Below are 22,009 nucleotides of genomic sequence, written 5' to 3'. Positions count from 1 at the left end.
CACAACACAGGGAGAGGACCTTGTGGATTAAATAAAACACTTGTGTATCTTTGTTGTTTTTCCATTTATTTCACTGATTCTTATGGCCTAGTCCATATCATGATTAGGCTTACATAATTAAGTATGGCATGAAGAATTTAAAAGGGAGATAGGCCCATCTAAAATCTGAGACTAAAGGCTACAATGCAAATACATGACACAATGACCTATAAGCACAGACTAATTATTGCACATTGGTTTGAGCTCTCTAGTAAATGAATTTAGATATCAAACAGACACAATACCACTACTCCTTTCCTTACATGAAGTTTGTGCATAGTAGCCTACCTGTTGGGCAAAAAAGAACAAGCTAATGCTGTGATTGGGGGCAGGGGCGCAATATTGTTTGAACCCATAATACTGTGCAGATGGGTTAAAACTTCTGTTCTGTGGGGCTGTTAGCCAGTGACCTTTCTATGGTATCTAAAATTGTGTTTGTTTACCATCTTATTATGTATCCAATGACTTCCCCACAGCTAGGCTATTTTAGTAATTTATGTCCATGCTTAAAATCTCCGCCTGGCTAAGGCATCTTCACATCAGTTCTCTGGCTAGGTTACTGTAGTCTGGCTCCAACCAGAACTGGATCTGTCTCAGATCCTCCTTTACAGTTAGTCCTGTAAAGTCTTGCAAAGGTAAATGTCTTCAAATGATTATAAATGGGCACTTAAGGTCAATTTCAAATACAAAATGCACAGTGCCTCTGCTTTGGTTATCAGTATACAGTTTGGATCTTAAATAAATTGTGCGTTTAAAATGGGGAAAAAATACATAATCAGCAAAAAAAAAAACATAATCAGATAAATTGTGCGTTCGTAGGGGGAAAAAATACATAATCAGATAAATTGTGCGTTCAAAGGAGAAAAATGGCATCTCTGCATTCAAGATGCATTTTCACCAATGCTCATACAACATCACATAAAGCATAAAGTGAAAACTTTATGCTTTAAAAATAGCAGCTAATAAAATGTAAACAAACAAAAACAACATCTATCACAACATCACAACATAATTTACAACATCAAAGGTTGGTGTACAAAAACAGATATAATGCAACTAAACCTTAGAAATACTACACAAACCATTCAGTAGAGGATATTCCCAGTGACTTCCTAACATTCTAGATAATACATGTGAGAGATCTGCTATGATGAGAACAACATTAATATTAACACTAATATCTCTATTCACACAGGCTTCCAAGTAGCCAATTAGCCAATCAGCTTAACGGTTGGAAATGTGAATGTTTCAGGGCGTTTTTTGATTCTGGTCCACATATGAACTCATCTGATGTGGCCGAATTCATAGGTTCTCCAAGTGGACTCTAAAGAGGAGGGAAATCTTTGTGTAAAAGTAGGAAGAAGGAAATGTAGATGTCGGGGACAGGTAAGTGCAGTTTGCTGGAGGTCACGTTAGTGTGCAAATGACATTTGGCCCAAACATGTTGCATCACTACGTCACCTCAATGTTCCTTTCTCAAAGTTCTTTTATACCTAGGAGATACAACTCTACTAATACCTAAACACCATTGAATGAATGGAATGGAATGGAATGAATATTACTAGTGCTCTAGCCCTTCAGAGCTCAACGGAGCAGGACCACAGAATCAGCAGCAGGTCCTGGGTCACTTCATGTGTCTGAACCCAGGGAAGGACCAGAGCACACAATTAGCTTTTTCAGACTTTAATGGTGCAAGCGACTAATGTTTCAATACACGGTGTCTTCCTTAGAGTCAACAGAGTCAATGCTATTCGTGTGCTCCGGTCCTTCCCTGGGTTCAGTGAGAGAGGAGCCAACACTGTGCCAGATCCAGACCTGATTTGGGCTAGTGTGTGTGTGTGTGTGGGGGGGGGGGGGGGGGTCTCCTCTCTCCTCCCTGGTGAGAAGTGGAAACTCTGGCTTCAGAAGGTCAAGGTCATACCACATATTTGTTCCACCATTCACTAAATCAGCTGATTATAAATTAGCACAATTCTTCAGCCAGGTAGTTCAACTAGCTATAGTAAACCCATCTGTGCGGAGTGCACAGGTTAGAACCGATACATGGTAAGACTTTTTGCTCTCTAGAGCCGGAGTGTTCCACCTCTGCTGGTTGTGGGTGCCTATCTATCGGATGTGGGCCATCTCCTCCAGGAAGGGCGTCTTCATGCAGCCGGTGCAGAGCTGGTCCATCCACAGCGGCGCCTCGTGCTGCAGCGGCGTGCGGCGCGGGTAGAAGGTGTAGGACAGGTCGTAGTTCAGCAGGCAGCTCAGCGACGCCATGTAGAGGTCCGAGAAGCGACAGAGGCGCCGCGAGAAGTACGTGGGGTTGTGGCACGTGCGGAAGATGCTGCCAAACTGGGGGTTGAACAGGTTCTTCGTCTTTTGCCTTGATGGTGAGAAACACAAAAAGAGAAGTGATATACTGTAATAATGATCACAGAATAAATACTTGACATAAATAAATATTAATTAATATAATAAAATGAATACTGCACTGGTTATAGAAACAGCAATGCATTTGGTTGTTTCATAACAAACGCTCTCTACAACTTCAAAGGAGAGGGATGCAAAACACATTAAAAAAAGTTCAGGGGCAAACTGGCTTTGCAGGCAATGTTGTGGAAATGGGTTGAAAAGTCAAGAAAATAAACAAATAAACAATAAACAAATAAACTGCTCTCGCAGTTAACACAGCAAGCTATAAAGATTGATGAAAGATTGATGTGAAGTTACTGCTTCCTCTAACCAGGTGTGCACAGGCTCTAAATGATAGCCAGCAGCTCAAAACTGACAAGAGCAGCTAACTACCGTCTGCCCATGTAGAAATTCGCATGCCTTACTTAGACTTTGACTCCTGGCTACATCACTGTATTACATGCAAATCAAGCTCTGATAGATAATGAGCAGTTGAGAGGGACTAAGAATGTCCTTAGACACCTACCGTAGTTCCTCTCTTTCTTGCATCCATTCCAGGAGGACCTCTACAGAATCAGGGTCCCGATGCATCTGATCGAGAGAAAGAGAGGATAAATCCCATCATTAAAAGGAGTATAAATCAGTAAACACAGAAACAATACCCAACACTGCGACTTGGATGAATATTTCTATATACTTTACCAAATCTTCAAATATATCATATATCTTTCATATTTCACATATGAAAAGCAAAGCCAAAATGTTCCCAATTTCTCACAAATAACTGTATTACAAACGGATGTTTTTACACCATTTCCTCTAGACAAATTACACTATGATGCGACATGACACTACTAAGTTTGTTTAAAATAACAGCTTCAAACTCATTATACACTGACTTACAATACAGAGACAATGGGGTCTTCGTACCAACTGTATTACACGTCTTTGGTGTAAAATGATGAGATTGATGGGTTTGAGTGACAGGTGCTATAAGACTGCCGCAGGGTTACCTCCTCTCCTTTAGGCGGCACCACTCACCTGCATGCGTTCCAGCAGGCCAGTGAGGGCCTGCAGCCAGGTGAGGCTCTGGGCGTACTGCTCTGTGTTCACCACCTTGGTCTCCAGCTCCAGCTCTGGCACAATGGCTCCTGTACGCCAGCCGTGGCGAAGCATCAAGTCCTGCAGGGGGGCACCAAAGGAATCTGCATCAGTCATGTGGGTTGTCTTGAAGGCACCATTATGTCCGTGATCATGATAGCACTCTTTTATTGACTTGCATATATTTGATACAGCACCTCTTGAGGTACAATGTGGTATTACAACAGTGTACTGTCCGAAGCATGGACAGAGCTAGCTTGTTAGCATGCTAATGTTCTAAACTAAAAATCCTAAACTAGGCACATTTAACTTATAATATCAGCAATGGGATCTGAACACTCTTACAAGATCGACTAAAATCACAGCTCTAGACAGCTTCCCCATTGTCTTCCCATATCGGTTAGTTTCCCATGTCAGTTAGAAATACTAAGGAAGAGATTAACGGACACTTAGATGTAAATCAACCTTACATGACACAAATCTCCAATCTCAAATGTCTAATCCAATGCTTTTGTGAAATGACACAATACAGAGAGCATATTCTTACTGATTCTTAAAGGGACACCAGGCAAGCCTGATGCTTTTTCTCTAAGAAACTCCCCCTCGCTCGGTCTGAAGCTCTTTTCCTTTTCTTTGCGTCTTCTGTCAAGGGTTTTCGCTGCTTCTTCGCCGGCTCTGCCATTATACACACGTTTGCAACAATCTCTAGCGTTTCGTTAGGCTGCCTCTGTGCTGTAAACTGATCCTGCTTCGGTCGGCGGGTAGGATACACCGAACTTGCAATTGGGATATTCTTCCTACAGGCAGTAGGGGCGGGCGAGAGAGCCTTCATTCGCCCTGTAATGAGTCATTTAACCATATACCGACTTACAAAGATGATTAATTAACACGAAAACGTTGCCTGGTGTCCCTTTAATACAAATTGGAGTGAATATCTGTCTTACCGCCAGGTCACTGTAGAGATGGTCACCAAAGTACAGAACTCTAGACCCCCTCCAGCCTGTAAGTTTGAGGAAATCAAAGAGGTTCCCCTGCAACAGACCAGAACCAAACCACAAACGAGTCACCACGGAGTTGCTACTTTAAAGTTGTAATCCTCGATCCATCTTTCCGTCTCAGTACTCCTGATACAGAAGTGTTGATTGAACAGAATAGTGTACTTCTCTCCTGAGCCACCATATTTGTTTCCGATTTGCAGAGCCAGGACTTCAGTATGTAGACCAGAGTTTTTATATGGGGGTACACAGACAAGACCTCACCCATAGAGGAATGTGAGGGGAAATTTAATGAGTTTGACAAGTATTGGATTAGAATTAAGGATCCCTCATGAATGTATCATCTGAGGACCATACTGACCTGTTTGTACAAAACTGACCTGTTTGCACAGAACTGACCTGTTTGTACACCTGTCCCTTATCCAGGCTGGTAATCTTGTCCCACTGAAGGTCCCCGTTGCCATCCAAACGCCTGAATGGCCTGTGTTAAGACAGACATGGGGAGAGAGAGACCCTCTAACATGGATCACCAAACACAATTCAGTGGAGTGATATGAGCAGAGTTCCGCTGTGAGTGACCACTTACTTGACACAGTCGTTAAAGAAATGGGGTTTGTCTGCCTGAACGATGACCACGTCAAAGAAGTCCCTCCAGTTCTTGCCCACCATGTACGTCATGCCCTTATCTCTACAAGCAGACAGAACAGTGTGGGACACAAAGAGAAGGTGACTGCCTGACATGGGGCATACTGAGGGCCAGGGAGTCTACAGGGGTGGTCAAACGGCATCAATGGGTGGTGGGGCTGTGCAGATTCATCTTCAATGCTTAATTAAGCCTGACTGGAAACAACAAACACTAAAAACTAAATTAAAGAGCTATTTTGTAAGACTCTCGTAACTACCGTGTGGATAACTGAAATCTGACTCTTGAAATTGAAATCACTGCACTTTTGGCCATTCCTCGTTTGAACATGGATCATTTTTTGGTTTCCATCTCCCCACCCTCCCTTCATCCATCCATCCATCCATCCATCCATCCCTCCATCACAGCATTAAAAAAGAGTAGTTGATTCTATTGCAGGTGGTCTTTCTGAGAACTGGACACAGTGAAACTCACACAAAGCTGAAGGGACTATTGGTGATGAGAAAAAGCTTCTTCCCGTGGCTGACCAGACGGTGTAGGACAGCATACGTCTCCTCTCCTCTTAAGATGTACTTCTCTGGGGTAACACACACACACACACAATAGCCTTAATGACCAGCACTACAGAGCCACAAGGTGAGATATATAGTATATTGAAGAGTATCACATTAACATTAATTGGTACCTCTGGTAAAGTTGAGTTAAAAGAGGTAGCAAATAATCTTGGCAATTTATTTTGGTCTCACAATGAAAACAATGTAGAAAATCCAATCCAACCAAGTTATTCTGAGAAACACCTCATGAAGACCTACATAACTTTATGGATATCGCTATGGCATATTCTATGTTCTATGTGATTCCTTTAAAGGCAGATTTTTGATTTATTTTTGTCATTGTAAAATTCAGATAAATCACCAAAAGTGTTTTTAGTCAACTTTACCAGCGTTGCCAATAAAGTTGGTGGGGGTGCTGCTGTACATTGTGAAAATCCAGAAATGACAGAAAAGTAAGGTTTTTTTACCCAAGTCCTGCATGATCCATTTATACATGTAGCCTTTAATATGTACCATTCCAATAGCTTCCTATAAAAATAAAAAGACGATGCAGTTATTTTAAAGACATATTTGCATATAGATACAGACATATAGATGCAGTACTTTCATATGGTGACCCAATGTGGGTTGTTGTGAATAACTTTACATTATGTACATCACAAGTCAAACATCAAATCAAAATGCTGGACAAGAGAGCAGGCATTTAGGCTTATTTTGCATCAGTCATTTTAGGGCAAAACAAATGTGAGTTATGTCAGTGCATGCCCCTGCCAACCTTCCTGGGCTGATTTGAGGAGGATAAGGCTTAGAGAAATGTTTAATGTGGCAGAACACCTGTCCAATCCAATAACGCTTCCTGTCCTGATAAGCAATCACAGACCTCTACATAACACCTGCCCACAACCTCGGTTCGGGGGCCAAGCAGAAGAACATCCCCCACTGGCAAGCTTGTTTACTTTACACAAAAGCCCCGCCGATAACGGCTCAGTTTTCTCCGGACAGGAGAAAGTCGAATCGGCAGAGAAACAAGGCCTCGTGTGCTGGCCCGCGACCAGCCCTGAAACCAGAGAACGCCGGGCCTGACACCCGGGTCCTTTCACCTCCGAGACACAGATGAGAAGCACCTTTGTTCAGCCGGGGCGCAATCTGCGGCTGGTGCGGAGGTTCACCTCCGTGAGGGCGGAAAGATGACCCTGCTCGGGTGGGAAGCAATCTAACTTTACGAAAACGGTCCTCCGAGCTATGCGGAGGGCTGGGAACCCGATCCTAGCTAACCAGGAGAAACACGAGCTACGGAACACCGACAAGATAAGAATGAAAACACAGCGTGTCTGCCTGTATGAGTGTGTGTTTTCTTTCATATGTTGCATATGCCAGGATCCACACTGACCGACACGTCTCGGTAGAGGTGAACAGGGTCGTACTCGATGTTGCTGGAGAGGAAGTAGTCATTGGCCACAGCCAGCAGGGTCATCTCTGGCAGGGAGAAGACATCCATGAACTGCTTCACATTTGGGCCCTGAGTGGGTGGGGAGAATGACAGATCAGATCAGTCAAATAAAGCACTCGGCTCCTATACTCTTATATCAATGCCTGATGTCTGAAGCCCAAGTTTGTCCTAAGGCTGTAACTGAAATTGAGTATTGCAGGAGCAAACTGGACAGCAAAAAAATGTATCTCCAATTATGTATAAAGATTTTCTTTTTTGACAACTGCTAGTGCAGTCAGGTGTACAAAAAGCACATTATTAGCGTATACATGCATGCACTGGGGTCACAGACAATAGGTGTTGTGAGTTTGGAGAGGCCCTCTGCACATCACACTGAGAGCTGAATCGGCACATTTAAATCCATACCCAACTACACTATGATAGACCATCACACCATCCAAATGTGTCCATGTTTTAATACATTGTTATGGTGACAATTCTTCCTAGCTAAAGTGTTTAAAGATTTTCATCAAAGGAAGGAGAGCCAGACAGAGCATTCAATTGTATAATTGGTCTGAGGAGAGAAAAAATATCCCACAGTGCATTTCACCCATGGGAGCCTTTTTAAGAATGGAAAGAATTTGAATCCAATTCACCTGATTAGCAGACCTTTAAACGACTCTCTCTCTCTCTCTCACACACACACACACACCAATGCCACTGTTAGTACTGTCTGTAGCCACACAACAGGGCCCTATCAGACTAGATTGGGGTAATGAGGTTAAGCAGGGACTCAATAACATCCTGTTTTGTAATCCTCTGAGTGACAGCTCACTATGCTGGCGCATACTTCAAACGGGAAATAACACCTCGTCAAAAGAATCGAAGATGTGCAGAGAGACTTTTGTGCGCTTCTACTTTTTCTTCTACTTACAATACATCTGCTATAGACTGAAAGCATGTGCAATCATTAAATGTTATATAATGGCTTTTAACTTTATACAATACTGATAATTCCCTCAAAAGTAGGTGAGCTAGGTAGTCTTTAGTGGGCTCTGTAGCTCACTTACCAAATGAGATATGTTTCTGAGTTTGAGCTGTTTATTTATTTATATTCAGAGAATTTCAGACAAAGTCTCCACTTCATGTGAACTGTCTAGAAGTATACGTATGTAATTAATACTTAATTGATTATGTTAGTACATGCTAATTACAACACACACTTGCTAGCTAGTTAACTAGTTAAGGTTAGATCTAAGGTTAGTAGTGTATAATAAAGTGTAGTAAAGATTTGGACATGAACAGCACAAGTACCTTGCCATAGAAGCCGCTGAGGTGGTTCAGGGGGACATGATGGGTGCCCTGATACAGCTGCAGAACTTCCTCATCAGGCACAGGTCTCAGACCGCTACCCATACAAAACAAAACACAGGCAGGCCTTTTATGTCATGTTCTGATTTAAAAAAAAAATGTGTTAATATTGCTATACTGTTGAGTCCATTACAAAATACAAATCGCTATTGTCGGGTGGAAACCTCTTATCTCCAAATCTATTAGTGTTCAGGAAATAAAGAAATTGTATTGTGAAAATCTTACAGTACTTTGTCAAAAAGTAAATAAATAAATAAATAAATAAATATGGAGTTACCTGTATGAGGTTTCCACCCGACAGCAGCAAAATGAAACACACTGCGGTACACTGGAGTATATACAGATTTAGAGCCCCTTTCTAACAGCAACTACAGGTATACTGACCGATAAACTGTTCCTAGCTGAATATAGTGAAAGGCATCTATCTTCATCAGAAGACCCTGAAAAAACAGCAAGCATAAAAAATATGTTTCTCTCTCTCTCTGTGTGTGTGTGTGTGTGTGTGTGTTAATATTGAAGTGATTTACAACCGATAAAATAGGTTGGTCCGATTTGCAAAGAATATAAAAAAAATACCTTCTGAATATCATAGTGAAGCCCTCGAGTGGCAAAGTTAGGAATGTAGTCATATTTTCTGATGCCTTCAGGGTACTGAAACAAAATAAACATCTAAATGTTTATTCTACTGCTCTCAAGTGCATTGCAACAACACAGATATTTTATATGGCGGGTGTAAAATATAGGTGAAATATGTGCAAAGACTGTATTAGCTAGACAAGCACATTAAAATAACATACATAATGTATAATATAATATGTAATGAAATACTAGTGAAAGACTGACATAAACGTTGTTCAAATAATAAGCTCAGAGCATCATTAACCCACATGTTTGTTCTTCCACATACAACACAGAGTGTGTGTGTGTGTTCCACCTTGTAGTGCTCGATGAGGAAGTCTCGTGCTTTAGTGTAGATCATGGAGTCGAGGGCATTGGAGTAGAGGGCCAGTGTATAGTCGTAGTCGAAGCCGTAGATGTCCACTTCGGCCAGGCTCACCTCGTTGTTGGCGTAGATGGTGGAGGAGTTGAGCAACGTGCACACGCCAGGAGGGATCAGGTCTATTAGACGGAAACATGAAGGAGTTCACCCAACATACTTATTACCTCCGGATTTGGTTTGACTATACCACCATTGCCATAATTCAACCATTTGCCTTTTGTAAAAGTGTGCCACTGACAATACTATTTACTTAACTTAATAGTGCCACACACTTTTAGGCTTGTTATGAAACCATGAGCCACAATTTTAATGACAGACAAAGTACAAAGTCACTCAATGAACAAAGTGTCTGAACTAACTGCTCTCCTTTCGGATTTGAGAGCATTGAGTTGACCCACCAATGTTTGTGTTTAGGTTCTTGCTCATGGTATTTAATTAACAAATAGTTTTTATCTTGTTATTAAATTAGCTGTAGACTTAATTATTTTTCTGTTATTTATTTATTATTATTGTGTTAAATGTTCCAAATGTAAAGCTGCATTCTGTGTATAAAAGGTGCTATACATATAAAGATTATTATTATTATTATTATTATAAATTAGGGCACCGTGTGTACAGCTTTGGGATTACTTAAACCCTCTCTTTATCTAGCGCAGTACACGGCAGCTTTCATCCATCCATCCATCCATTACATACACGCAGACAGGCTTAACTAAACAGAACTGTGATCTCTGCTAGGATCAGAGACAATACTGTGTTCGTTGTTTGATGTTGAGTGACAGTTGCAAACATAACTGACCAAAGTGTGGCGCAGCGCTAGTTTGGCATGTGACCCTGGTGTGCTTTTAATGCATGTTGACAACGTGTCATAAATAGCTTATATCATTGTGTACATTGTTAATTCAACACCACTTTACGAAAGTAATGCTGAACCTTACTGGTGGCCATATGAACATTTTACTTGACAACTTATCACATTAAATAGCTGTTGTAATAAGTGTAATCTGACTGGCAGTGTGATTTCAAGTGGTTGTTGAACGTGATCTTCTCCAGTGTTCTGCATAATAACTTGGACACATAAAGCAAAAGCGTGACTGTGTGGAGATTGTTAGTCTAAGCAGCAGCTATGATGATCAGTCTGTGCTTAGCATATGTGCCTAATGGCCTTCAAAAATCAGTTATTTTTGAGACATTAAAACCACACAACCAGCATCTTTACTAGAGCTCAGGAATCAAACAAAACCAGGAAGGATGCATCACTAATAAAACTAGTGATGAGCAATGTGCAACATGTGCCTTAACCACTGGGTGCACAGTTCAGGACCCTTATAGCCTACATCCCCATAGACCCCATGGTCTTTACGGACTCATTTGTGCTTATTCCCTCTCGTTCCTGGAGGAGATTAGCACAGCTGTCCACTGCAGGGTCAGAGTGGACTGATGCGGTGGGAGCCAGACAGGATTAAGGCACAGTCCAAAAAAACAGAAAGAAAAAAAACGGACAGAATTGACAACATGGCACAGAGAGGGGCTAGGGCTACAGTTGGTCAAATCTATCTCAAGGGTAGAGCGCCGTAGCAGAAAGAGGAGTTTACCCAAAATGCTTATTACCGCAGGATTTGGTTTGACTACCACCATTGTCACAATTAACCCATTTGCCTGTAGGACCCTTACGCATCCCCGTAGATCCAATCCTGATCTTTACGACTCGTTTGTGCATTTACAGTTGGTCAAGTCTATCGCAAGGGTAGAGCGTCATATAGGCCTATAGCAGAAAGAGGGGTCACTTCGGTCCAGTGCGGCTGTGCCCTTTCCCAGGCTAGAACTGGCAGGCAGTTTTCACAGGTGTTACACAACTCTAGGTTCAAAAGGGGTTCAAGCAATGGACTCAAATCTTCATTATTGTAGTCAGCTCCACACCCCCAGACATATTTTATTTGATAAAGACTCCCTCTACATTGTTTACTTCAATTTACATTATCATACAAGCTAGCTAGGCCTATTTTTTAACATTTGGATTTGAAAAGGTCAACTCCTAGAAAATGTACAAATGTGGTAATTTTGGTAACAGCAAACATGTCCTTGCTTTGTAGGATACAACACAGCAAACATAGATTGAGATTAAAGAGGGTCACTGTCCGTTTCTAAATCTGTCGCCAAAAAACACTGGAAGAAGACCAACCATTAGGCTACAAAGTGGGGCATGGATTTGCACACATCAATAAACAACTGAATGGACTCATTCGAATTTGCAGTTTGTCTGTGGTGTGTACTTTGCAATAGCATGCAATGGGGGTAAAATGGTTGAGACAAAATGTGTTTGCATTTCTGCACAAACCAACAGAATTAATCCACGTAAGGGTCCACACTTGAATTCAGAGTAGGCCTATTTATTAATTTAACATGTGATGCTGATAAAAATGCACGCTACAGGGAAGGTAAAGTCAAGTGATCAGGTGATCCATTACATAGCCCAATGTGAAACTTTGATGTTCAAAACAAAAAAACGCTTTTGGCGAATGCACCTGAATCTGGAAATGAACGCAAGATACATACCATGTACCAGACGTTTCAACTCATTGTATCTTGCCCACAGGTAGGCCCTCTGGTCTACCTTAAGGGCGGTTGAAGAGTAGGACCTTCCTGATAAACTCAGCTTCTCCTCGGTGCGCTTTTTGCCGCCCACTGGATGCCTGTGAACGGCGGGGGAAGTCGGCGAACCCGATGAACATGGCTTACCACTCGTCTGTTTATATTTCCCTTCTTGGTTAGTGACACCGCAGGACGAACATTTACTGGAATAATTCTGAAGTTTTCTGGACCTCACAAGAGGTGGGGTCCTGTTGCCACTTTGCAGAAGAGCACGACCGAGGACTCCGACAGTTTTGTAAGACATTCTAGAACTGCATATTAGCTGCATAAACCATGAGAGAAATCCGGAGACAACCTGTTAAAATGTGACAGCTCGGACTATTTACAAACTTGGTGGCTCAAGCCTCTTGAACAATCAGTATTTTTACCCCGCCTCCTGAAATAAATAAATAAATAAATAAATAAATAAATAAATAAATAAACAAACAACATAAATTGTAATTCCGAGAATTTACAACAGATGGCATTAGGCAACTTCGGCAGTCTGCAATAACTAAAAACTCGCGCTATCCATTTCCTGGATCAGTGAGTGTGACTGAATGGTGCGTTCTTGCGCACTGCGCGAAGCTATTCCGTTACAAAAACCAAACACAACAAGAGCAGGTATAGACATTATGTAACTTTATTTTTTTCCCAAGACACTAGATATTTAGCTCACAAATCAAATCCTGGGAGCACAAAATCCGCAATATTTTGAGCCATTTTTTCAGAGTTCCACCATAATAAAGTGTACGAAAGCGAGTCGGAGGGTAAAAACGTTCCAACAGCAAGAGGACGTTTGAGACAAGCGTCACACAGTTCACACAGACACAAATAACACAGGTAAAGGTCGAGGTTAACAGCCTACCAAATTCATTTAGTACACCGTGATTTACAACAAGCAGCAACATAAAACCGATCACCCATACAATGACAACATTGCCTGACTGAATCAACGGTCATTTCCACCTATGACCTTACGGATACGCTCAAGAGTTAACTGTTTTGGAGCGTGTGAAGATGCCAAATTCCCAAACTCTCTGAGAAGAAAGTGAGCACCTGGCGTGTACACCTATTTGTGCTTTGTGCTTGGCTAACAGCACGGGCTTCAAACAAACGTCAACAGGTCACAGATGGGATTAAATCTGATAATCTTTATGCCACGGACACATGATTGAGGCGACAAATTCAGCACTTTCCTAAGTTTCAGGTCAGGGGCCAACAGCGTCCACATGACCAAGCACAAATAATTCCTGCCATTTCCCATGATCGTTTTTTTGTTGTTAAAAAAAGTGTACTAAAACATTTCCACCTTATAGAAATACTGCAATACACTAAGGAGAAAAACAAAACAAATTGAGACTGTAAATAATCAAAATGAAGGCACTATTCTCATAACCTATTTCTGTTGCATGATTCATTTTCCACCCTAAAAATGAACATTCCAATGAAACGTTTTTGTAACTTCGGTGTGAAAAATAAAAATGGCTTTGCTGAAAATCACTAGCAAAGCGTAGAAAAAGGCTCTCACAGTAAAGCCAAACCATGATCCTATAGCCTACTGTAACCCACAAAAAAAAACCCTGACAGGCAGGAGGGGTTAAGAGGTGACCACTCTCTCCTCCACTCACTCACACAGCACACAATACATAATACAAGTAAATTAACGCATGCAGGCACTCATACACGCACACCTCAAGAGTAAGGAATCATGAAAGGACGTCTAACAGTACATAGGTCATTTCTTTGTTTTTGGTTGTGCCGGGGTCACTTGGGTTCTAGGCGGTCGTGGGACTGTGCATAGCTGGAAGTGGAGTCGTGGTTGAATCTTCTGTATTTCCTCTGCTTGACTTCACTGGTCACAGAACCTGAGGAGAGCCCATTTATCAGAGACGGTGGTGATGGGTGAGGTCCCAGTCCCGGCGGAAGGGGTGCCGCCTGGAGCTGAGGGCCAATCAATGGGTCACAGCAGTCCAGACAAATTAAAGAGAAAGATGGGCATTTGAATGGTCACATAATCGTTTAAAGGAAAAAACACCAAAATAAAGAGTTTTCCCATTTGTTTTTTGTTGTTGTGGTTGATTTTCAGTGATCCACCAAACCCAGCAGGACTTTAGCCTCTTGGTATGTGCTTGTGTATATGACCTTCGCACAGAATAACTCGGTCAGTGTGATGCTTTCCATCTAGACCATTCACACCAGTAACACAGTAAAAGGTCCAACACATGCTACTAGCCAACAACACAGTGTAGAATACAGCAGACTCCAACCAAACCTGCACATTTGCCTTATTTAGCATTATTATTTTTACAGATTTTTTTGTTTTTTTGCCTATTTAATAAACAAGGCATCTTGCCTTTCGGTAATAATTAAAAGGCTAATACTGTACAAAACAAAACAAACAAACAAATAAACACACACACAAAAAGAGAAACACACAGTCCATCAGCTCAAGTCCGAAATTCCTAAAATGAAATTCCTAAAATGTTTTGGTCTGAAGAGTGGTTTACAGGTACAAGTCAGTGCCCTTGGACTCTGATGGTTGAAGGCAAGATATGGAATGGATCTTTTTCGACCCCCGAGGGGCAAGCAAATGGTGCCCACCTCAGCCATGGCATGCTTCTTTCAGTCCCTCTTACCCAGAAGCATGCATGCACAGCCCAGATCAGAGTGAACAGAGGGCAGTGGAGGAGTGAGCAGGAGACGGGGAGAGGATGGAGACAAGATGATGAACTGAAAGAGCAGAGAAAGAGAGATAAAAAAAGAGACGAAAATCGAGAAAAAAACAGGCCAGGTTTAGAGAGAGAGAGAGAGAGAGAGAGAGAGAGAGAGAGAGAGAGAGAGAGAGAGAGAGAGAGAGAGAGAGAGAGAGAGAGAGAGAGAGAGAGAGAGAGAGAGAGAGAGAGAGAGAGAGAGAGAGAGAGAGAGAAAGAGTGAGAAATGAATGCTTGACAGAGAGGTCCTGATGAGTGCTTCTGAGGTCTGTTGGGTCTGAGATGCAGAGAGGTCGAGCAAGCAGGGGAAGGATCACATGAAGGTGTGATGAGGTCTACATGACATGTTCCCCAGACACAGGAGCCAGGCGGAGGAGAGAGAGAGATGGAGGTCGACATGAACGTTCCCCAACACACGAGCCAGATTGGAGAGAGGGGCGTGGGGACAGATGACGACCTTTCACCGCTGCAGAGACAACAACCACAGAGAAACTCATCAGGGAAGGGGAACAACAGGGGGGTATTCCAAGTACGTGGTTTAGTGACAAACCTGGGTAAGTTAACTCCGAGTGAGTGGTAAACCTCCTAATAGAAGAGCTGTATGGCTTCATTCTCCTAACGAAACAATGCCATAGGGCTCTTCTTGTAGGAGGTTTACCACTTACTCTGATTTAACTTACCCAGGTTTGTCACTAAACCACATACTTGGAATACACCCCAGGAAAAACAGGACGCATCACAACACACTCAGCCCGACAACAGGTCAGACGACTTAAGCCTAAGCCAAGCAGAGACAGAAGCACAACGCACATGGAGAGACAGAAGAAGGTTGCTAGGTATGCATATATAACTTCTAACGGCAATAAATATGGACATTTAAAAACACTACATAGAAAATTGCTGGAGTTGAAAAATTGTCATGGCATGTGCTTGGATAAGAAGTGTGCTCACAGAAATGTGGTGCTGACACAGATACTAATAAATCTGTAATGTGTTTACAAACATTTTAAATATTAAAATACAAATATTTGAGGAAAAGGCTTCTTGGATTTGTGACCAACCAGAACTAATGAATGGATTTATATCCTAAAATGTCATCTATGGCAGTGGAGGTTGGATTGAGAGTCAGCCTTTATATAGCCCAGGGAATGGGCCACATTGTTAAGAACAGGGTAAGCGATCAAGGAGAGGGGTAAACTGTCTGACATGTTTTGCAGACGGAGGTCCAAGATCACGACTAAGTACAGGACCCTACGGTCAGTGGTAGGTCAGTGGCACCTGTTTATCTGGTGCAACATCAGAACTTAAGCCATCACAGGACTAGCAGTTTGACTCGGAACGCTGTGGCCCGAGACGCACTTTGTAAGACGAGCTGTGGTTGGTTGACCGTTCAGAGCGGCGGTTCTGATTGGTGCAGCCATTAGAGCGGGAGTTCGGAGAGGCGCCTGATCGAATGAACCGCCCACTCTTGTTAGAAAACGCTGCCTCCCGGTCTTTACTGGACAAACCGTTGGAAGAAGGCGCTCTAAGGCACTGTGTGATCGGTGGAGACAGGGAGAGGGCGGGGCTTATGGTAGAGACAGAGGTGGCTGTTTCTAGAGATCTTGATTTAGGAACATTAAATTTGGACTGCCGTCCCTGAACTAGAGTTGGTGTAGTACGAGGTGTTATGACATTTCTCTGCGCTGGCTTAAATGCTCTTTGCGATTGCTTGTTACCCTCGGTGACGTCCCTGGAAAAGGCTAAATTCTCAGCGGAGCGCAAGTGCGAGGCCTTGAGCTTGTCCACAGGAAGCGACGTGCGACGCTCTTTAATGAACGTGTCGTAACGAGACGGCCCGAGACGTCTCCCTGCCTCTGTTCTGCCCGCTGCTGAGGGAGGGGTCATCGCGGGCCGGCCCGTGATCTCAAACGGACCGAGCCCACTGGAGGAGGCCGGCGACGTCGAATCGGAGCCACGGCGACGCACGAAGGTGGCGTCCCGCGCTAAAGGGGTGGAGCTCAGGCTCTGAGCGGACGTGGAGGTGGAAGGCTGAGGGACGAGCGACGAGGAAGACGAGGGGGGTGAGAATGACGACGAAGAGGAACAGGACGATGCGGCTGAGGAGGAGGAGGAGGAGGAGGAGGTGTGGTGATGACGTGCTCTTACTGGGCTGCCGTGCACGCTCCGGGAAATGACCCGTAAGTGGCTGACCATGCCCTGGGGGCCGGTCGGGGTCATGAAGACGGGGCTGGCGCGTGGACTGGAACGCAGGGGGCTGCGGGGCGCCCGGCCGGACTTGGTGCCCAGCTGCTTGGCGCGGGACCGCCGCGGGCTGCCCGCTCCAGCGCTGCCGTTGCTGAGGGGCGAGAGCGGCGCCTCCAGGTCCTCCAGGCGCTGCGTCAGCGCCAGCTTCTGCTGGATGGCCATGCGCAGCAGCGAGTTGAGCGTCTTCTTCTCGTCCTCCGCCGCCGCCAGCTGACGCTGCATCTCGTCCAGCTGCGTCACATACTGGTCACACCTGAGAGAGAGAGAGAGAGAGAGAGAGAAACGGAAAGAATGGAGGACAAGGAAAAGTGGTGAGAAAGAGTAAAAGAGACAGAAATCCATAGAGCTGCCAGGTGAATCAAGGCCCTTCATGAGAACTAGATGCTCTCCTGTGGTAGTTGGGCTGTGTGGTTACAAAACAGTCAGTTCATGTCATTGTCCACAAGGTGGTGCTGCACACATACATATGGACAAATGTAAGGCTACTTGGCTCCACACAGAACGAGTATACACATCTTACACCATATGTTACATTTGAAAAGTCTGCCACCAAGACGGACCCGCCCAACCACACCCACACAAAATCAAACAGATTCATGTTAAATGTGTCATCATGGTGAACGTTATGCTTCATGATTACTGTGGATGGCCACTGCCTTTCATCAGTGGTCAAACTAGCATTTTCAGACTCCTCCGACTGATCTTCAGATAGAGTCTGATGTCTCATTTCATTAGTGGTCAAACTAGCATTTTCAGAAACCTCCGACTGATCTTCAGATAGAGTCAGACGTTCCTCCTCAGGACCCCTGTGGAGTGCTGATGCCTGACCCTCCAGGCCGCACGAGTGGGCTTGCTTACATAACCACAGTGAAGGATCGTCGTGACAACACCAGTGACAGCCCACTGAGGGAAGTGGTGGTGGGTGCTTAGGTGGTTATGTCACTGAGATTCCGTTCTCGCTCTCTGAAACTCACACACATTCTTCATCCATCCATTGCTCTGTCTCGCTCTCTGAAACAAACATCTTTCCCTCATTCTCCCTGGCTTAAACACACACACTCAAGTCTTTTCACACACACAGCATGGTGGTGGACATGCAGTAAACCCCCCTCCTCGTGTGGGCAACAGGTGACGCAGCCCTGGGGACATCAACAGGCCACCCCTCCCCCCCCAAGTACATCCCATCATCCCCTACTTACTAACTCACACACACACCTTAGCATGACATATGACACAGCAGGTCATGCTAAAGACGGACTGTTCATGTGCACTACATATTGGGATTCTGGACCATGATGTGCAGAAAATCATCTATATATCTATCTATCTTTTTATCATATATACATCTATTTGCATCGGTCAGTTGACTATATATCAGTAACTCAACAAGTAACCAATCTAACGGAAATACACATCAAATGTACAGACACAGCTTGCATTGCATGATTAATTTCCCATAACAAGTTCTCTACCCATTTCTTACTACTACCCATCCATCTAGTCCTATAACTACTCATCCATCTAGTCATGTCAATCTATTGCATGCTGTACCAAATATTTATATCTCTATCTATTTATGGTTATGGTTATAAACAATCCATAATTATCAATAATTTGCCAATCCATCTCGTCTAATTCCACTAGTGTTGTTTAGTGATCGATCTAAAGGGGGGGGAATACACATCAGATCTCTAGCCACTACTATGATTACGCAATAATTAACTGCATGGCTGAGCTCAACAAGCTGACCATCAGATCATTTCACCAAGTGTCCTGGCCTGGACACAGGCTCCCCTCCCCCTGCACCAATGACATCATCAGCACCACCAGCTCCCAAGCTGGTTTTCTTCAGGTGTTGCATAACCGGCATTAAGACGGGATCACCCAGCACCAACCAGCAAGCATCACCTGACGTTTGACCATTCAAACTCCGACCTTGGGGCACCACTTTGGCTGTGCACAGCACATCACCTGAGGGGACCAGGTAGGATTATATTCACTTAGAACTTAGAACACAGAACGTGAGTAACAAAAGCACACTGTAGTGTTCTAGTCTTTAAGGAAACTGTGCCCCCCTGTATGCAGCGAACATTATATGCACACGGGAATGACCACACAAGCTTCCTGCACTTGTTTGTTTAGGAGGGGGAAAATATTCAAACAACAACCTGTTGGCCGAGTCTGACATTTAACCTTTGCCCCTAACCTGATATTGGCAGATATTTATCAGATACTCACCTGTGCGTGTGTGTGTGTGGGGGTGTGTGTGTCCGGCAGGTGGGCGGGCCACGCGGCAAGGCTAATCTGCACGTGAGCTTGAGATAGAGATTGCAGCAACGAGACGAAGCACAGAGTACTAATCTGATTACGGCCCCTTTGGAGCGTCACACCCACCACATGCGCTACCAGGCTTCTAGATTTTACCACCGACGCCACAGAGCCACCTTGGCACTGCAGCCTGGCATCCTGTGCCCTAAGAGGACAACACAACAGAACCTCACTCAGTCTGGCCTGTTCACACACACACACACACACACACACACACACACACACACACACACACACACACACACTGTGCCTGGCCTGTACACACACACGCACACATACACTCAGCCTGGCCTGTACACGCCTGTACATGCACACAGCCTGGCCTGTTCACACAGATACACACACACTCAGCCTGGCCTGTACACACACACACACACACACACACACACACACACACACTCAGCCTGTACACACGCACACACACCAGCCTGGCCTGTACACACACACACACACACACACACTCAGCCTGTACACACGCACACACACCAGCCTGGCCTGTACACACTACACACACACACTCAGCCTGGCCTGTACACACTACACACACTCAGCCTGGCCTGTACACACTACACACACACTCAGCCTGGCCTGTACACACTACACACACACTCAGCCTGGCCTGTACACACTACACACACACACACACACTATCCATTTCCATTTCACCCTCCATTCTCATCCATCCTATTCTCCACTTTAATCAGATCTTCCCTTCCTCGTGCTCTCTGCCTCTACGGTCAACAGCAGTTCCATAGTGTCACTCACACTCAGACTAGGGTGGTCACTTTTGTGAAAAAGTCCTGTTAGATTTTTGAGACAAAGTGTTCATTGAATCGATGGTAAAATCGATTTTTTTCCATGTCTAAAGACCATTTCCATTTTCAACGCCAAATATAGGCCAATCCACGGACAACTAACAGGCATTAGGACGAACGTAAAGAGGGCACTTGAAGACACACAAGCCAGCAATATTTTTGATGATTTATTGGCGTGAAGTTTCGTGCACAATGACAAACAGGAGTGCAACATTGTCGAAAAACAATAAGCAGAGTGGACTGCCATAACATCAGTGAAAAACATTACTGCAGGCTTCAACATGGCTGTGTTTACGATTAGAAATGTCAAGCAAATTTCGCCTACGTAGGAACTCACGACTGCACAGTTTGCATACCGCTTTGTCCTTCTCCATAGTTTGATCTACCCAAAACCCGAAGTGCTTCCATATCAAACTCCTTAAGTTATTAGGGCTTATCACTCATCTCCCTCATGTCGCGCAAGTTGATCATGTTGTCCTCCATTTTTTGGCAAAACACCAGCAGCACAGCAGCCCATTGAATCAGCTCTGGGAACTACTGTTGCCTTTATGATTTCCATTTAAAAGTTCCGTATAAGAAGGAGATATCAATCATCAACAATGACAAGCCAGCTGGAACCTGCCACTCTCTCTCCCTCTCGTGAGCGCTCAGGAGCGTTCCCAATGGAGTAGCATAACGTTCAAGTTAGATCTGCTGCAAAGGAGATAACAAAGAGTAGGCCGATCATCTCTATTTAACATGATGTTTTGACACTGACATTGTAAACAACAGAGAAGAGTGAAAAGCAGTTTGCTGTAAAGCTAACCAACATAGTCTCCATCGCGGGGAAAAAAATAGCGAGCAGCCTGATAACCAAATTAAATGCTCGGCGGGCCGGATTAAAGTGCTTGGCGGGCCGCATCCGGCCCGCGGGCTGCAGTTTGCCCACCCCTTCTCTAAGGTGAAGTGTGGGGGTGGATGATTTTGTTGGTAATCCAGGTTACCGTACTGACGCGTTGCTGTCATGATCTACACAGATTATGTCCAACTCTTTTTATTTGGCCCTTTTCATCACTACACTTCATCTCTGCTGAGCTGTTTAATTCCCAAACGATCAACGTGACACTCAATAAAAAAAAAACTTCACACGGAGGCAAACATTCAGTTACTGACGCATCACAAAAATAGAGCCTACTAAAAATATCAGGGCACTCCTTCTTTAAGATGTCACAAGGCAGTCAGTTAAGGAAATGTAAATAACTTCCAGCCTGTGCTCTGTGATAATTTCAAAAGCCCACTTGAGATTACTTCAAATCATTCACTGTGTGTGTGTGTGTGTGTGTGTGTGTGTGTGTGTGTGTGTGTGTGTGTGTGTGTGTGTGTGTGTGTCACTGGTCTGCAGGGCATTCTGTGGTAGAAGAGAAGCATGGGAGGTATTCAGAGCGGACACGTGCACTTTAAAAACGCACGCCCATGCAAGCAGCTGCCCCACAGGGGCCCATGGGAGCCGGCCTGGCCCATATGCCACACCAAGCGGACTGGCATGGATACCACACGAGGCACACGGGCTTGGATGGCACAGCTGCTGGGTGGGGTAGGGGTGGGACAAGAACGGGGATGGTAGTGGGGGCATTTAACACTTCAATGGCACCGGAGGTCTCCACTCTGCTCTTACTCTGAGGTAAATCAAAGAGACAGAGAATGAGGGAGTAAGGGAGGGGGAGAGAGAGAGAAAGAGAGAGAGAGAAATAGCAAGGGAGGGGATG

The 22,009-nt window shown here is 44.2% G+C and overlaps 2 protein-coding genes across 4 annotated transcripts in view; both read right to left on the bottom strand.

Moving 5' to 3' along the window:
* Nucleotides 1-45: 45 nt before the first annotated feature.
* LOC121714052 (5'-nucleotidase domain-containing protein 2-like) lies at nucleotides 46-12,552 on the bottom strand. The gene is made up of 14 exons (XM_042099199.1): nucleotides 12,086-12,552; nucleotides 9,464-9,648; nucleotides 9,106-9,180; nucleotides 8,914-8,969; nucleotides 8,473-8,566; nucleotides 7,120-7,248; nucleotides 6,197-6,257; nucleotides 5,650-5,752; nucleotides 5,119-5,220; nucleotides 4,932-5,013; nucleotides 4,482-4,568; nucleotides 3,478-3,618; nucleotides 2,963-3,027; nucleotides 46-2,407 (listed from the first exon to the last, which is right to left on the bottom strand). Exons 1-14 carry the CDS (start codon nucleotides 12,447-12,449, stop codon nucleotides 2,146-2,148), a joined length of 1,806 nt encoding a protein of 601 aa, XP_041955133.1. The 5' UTR covers nucleotides 12,450-12,552; the 3' UTR covers nucleotides 46-2,145.
* A 2,473-nt stretch (nucleotides 12,553-15,025) lies between these two features.
* zgc:162200 (uncharacterized protein LOC558638 homolog) overlaps nucleotides 15,026-22,009 on the bottom strand; it is a 32,964-nt gene continuing 25,980 nt past the window's right edge. For 2 of the 3 annotated variants that reach the window (XM_042097324.1, XM_042097325.1), the window contains exons 10-11: nucleotides 17,023-17,374; nucleotides 15,026-15,340 (exon numbers count right to left, since the gene is read on the bottom strand). In XM_042097324.1, coding sequence (XP_041953258.1) covers nucleotides 15,335-15,340; nucleotides 17,023-17,374 — 358 coding nt within the window. In that variant the 3' untranslated portion in view covers nucleotides 15,026-15,334. The remainder of the gene's footprint in view (nucleotides 15,341-17,022; nucleotides 17,375-22,009) is intronic. The other variant, XM_042097326.1, reaches the window with a different exon arrangement.

Source organism: Alosa sapidissima, chromosome 7 (genome assembly GCF_018492685.1).
Source record: "Alosa sapidissima isolate fAloSap1 chromosome 7, fAloSap1.pri, whole genome shotgun sequence".
NCBI classification, from domain to species: domain Eukaryota; kingdom Metazoa; phylum Chordata; class Actinopteri; order Clupeiformes; family Clupeidae; genus Alosa; species Alosa sapidissima.
Note: the sequence above shows the minus strand (reverse complement) of the source record. Positions and strands in the feature narration are given on the sequence as shown.

Excerpts from the sequence above, each read along its gene's own strand:
- LOC121714052 (XM_042099199.1), bottom strand. The coding sequence starts at position 12,449 with ATGCAGCTAATATGCAGTTCTAGAATGTCTTACAAAACTGTCGGAGTC. Across the intron at positions 7,249-8,472 it reads TCAGCGGCTTCTATGGCAAG|GGCCCAAATGTGAAGCAGTT; the intron begins GTACTTGTGCTG and ends CCACCCACTCAG. Across the intron at positions 5,753-6,196 it reads ATGGATCATGCAGGACTTGG|AGAAGTACATCTTAAGAGGA; the intron begins GTAAAAAAACCT and ends GTGTTACCCCAG.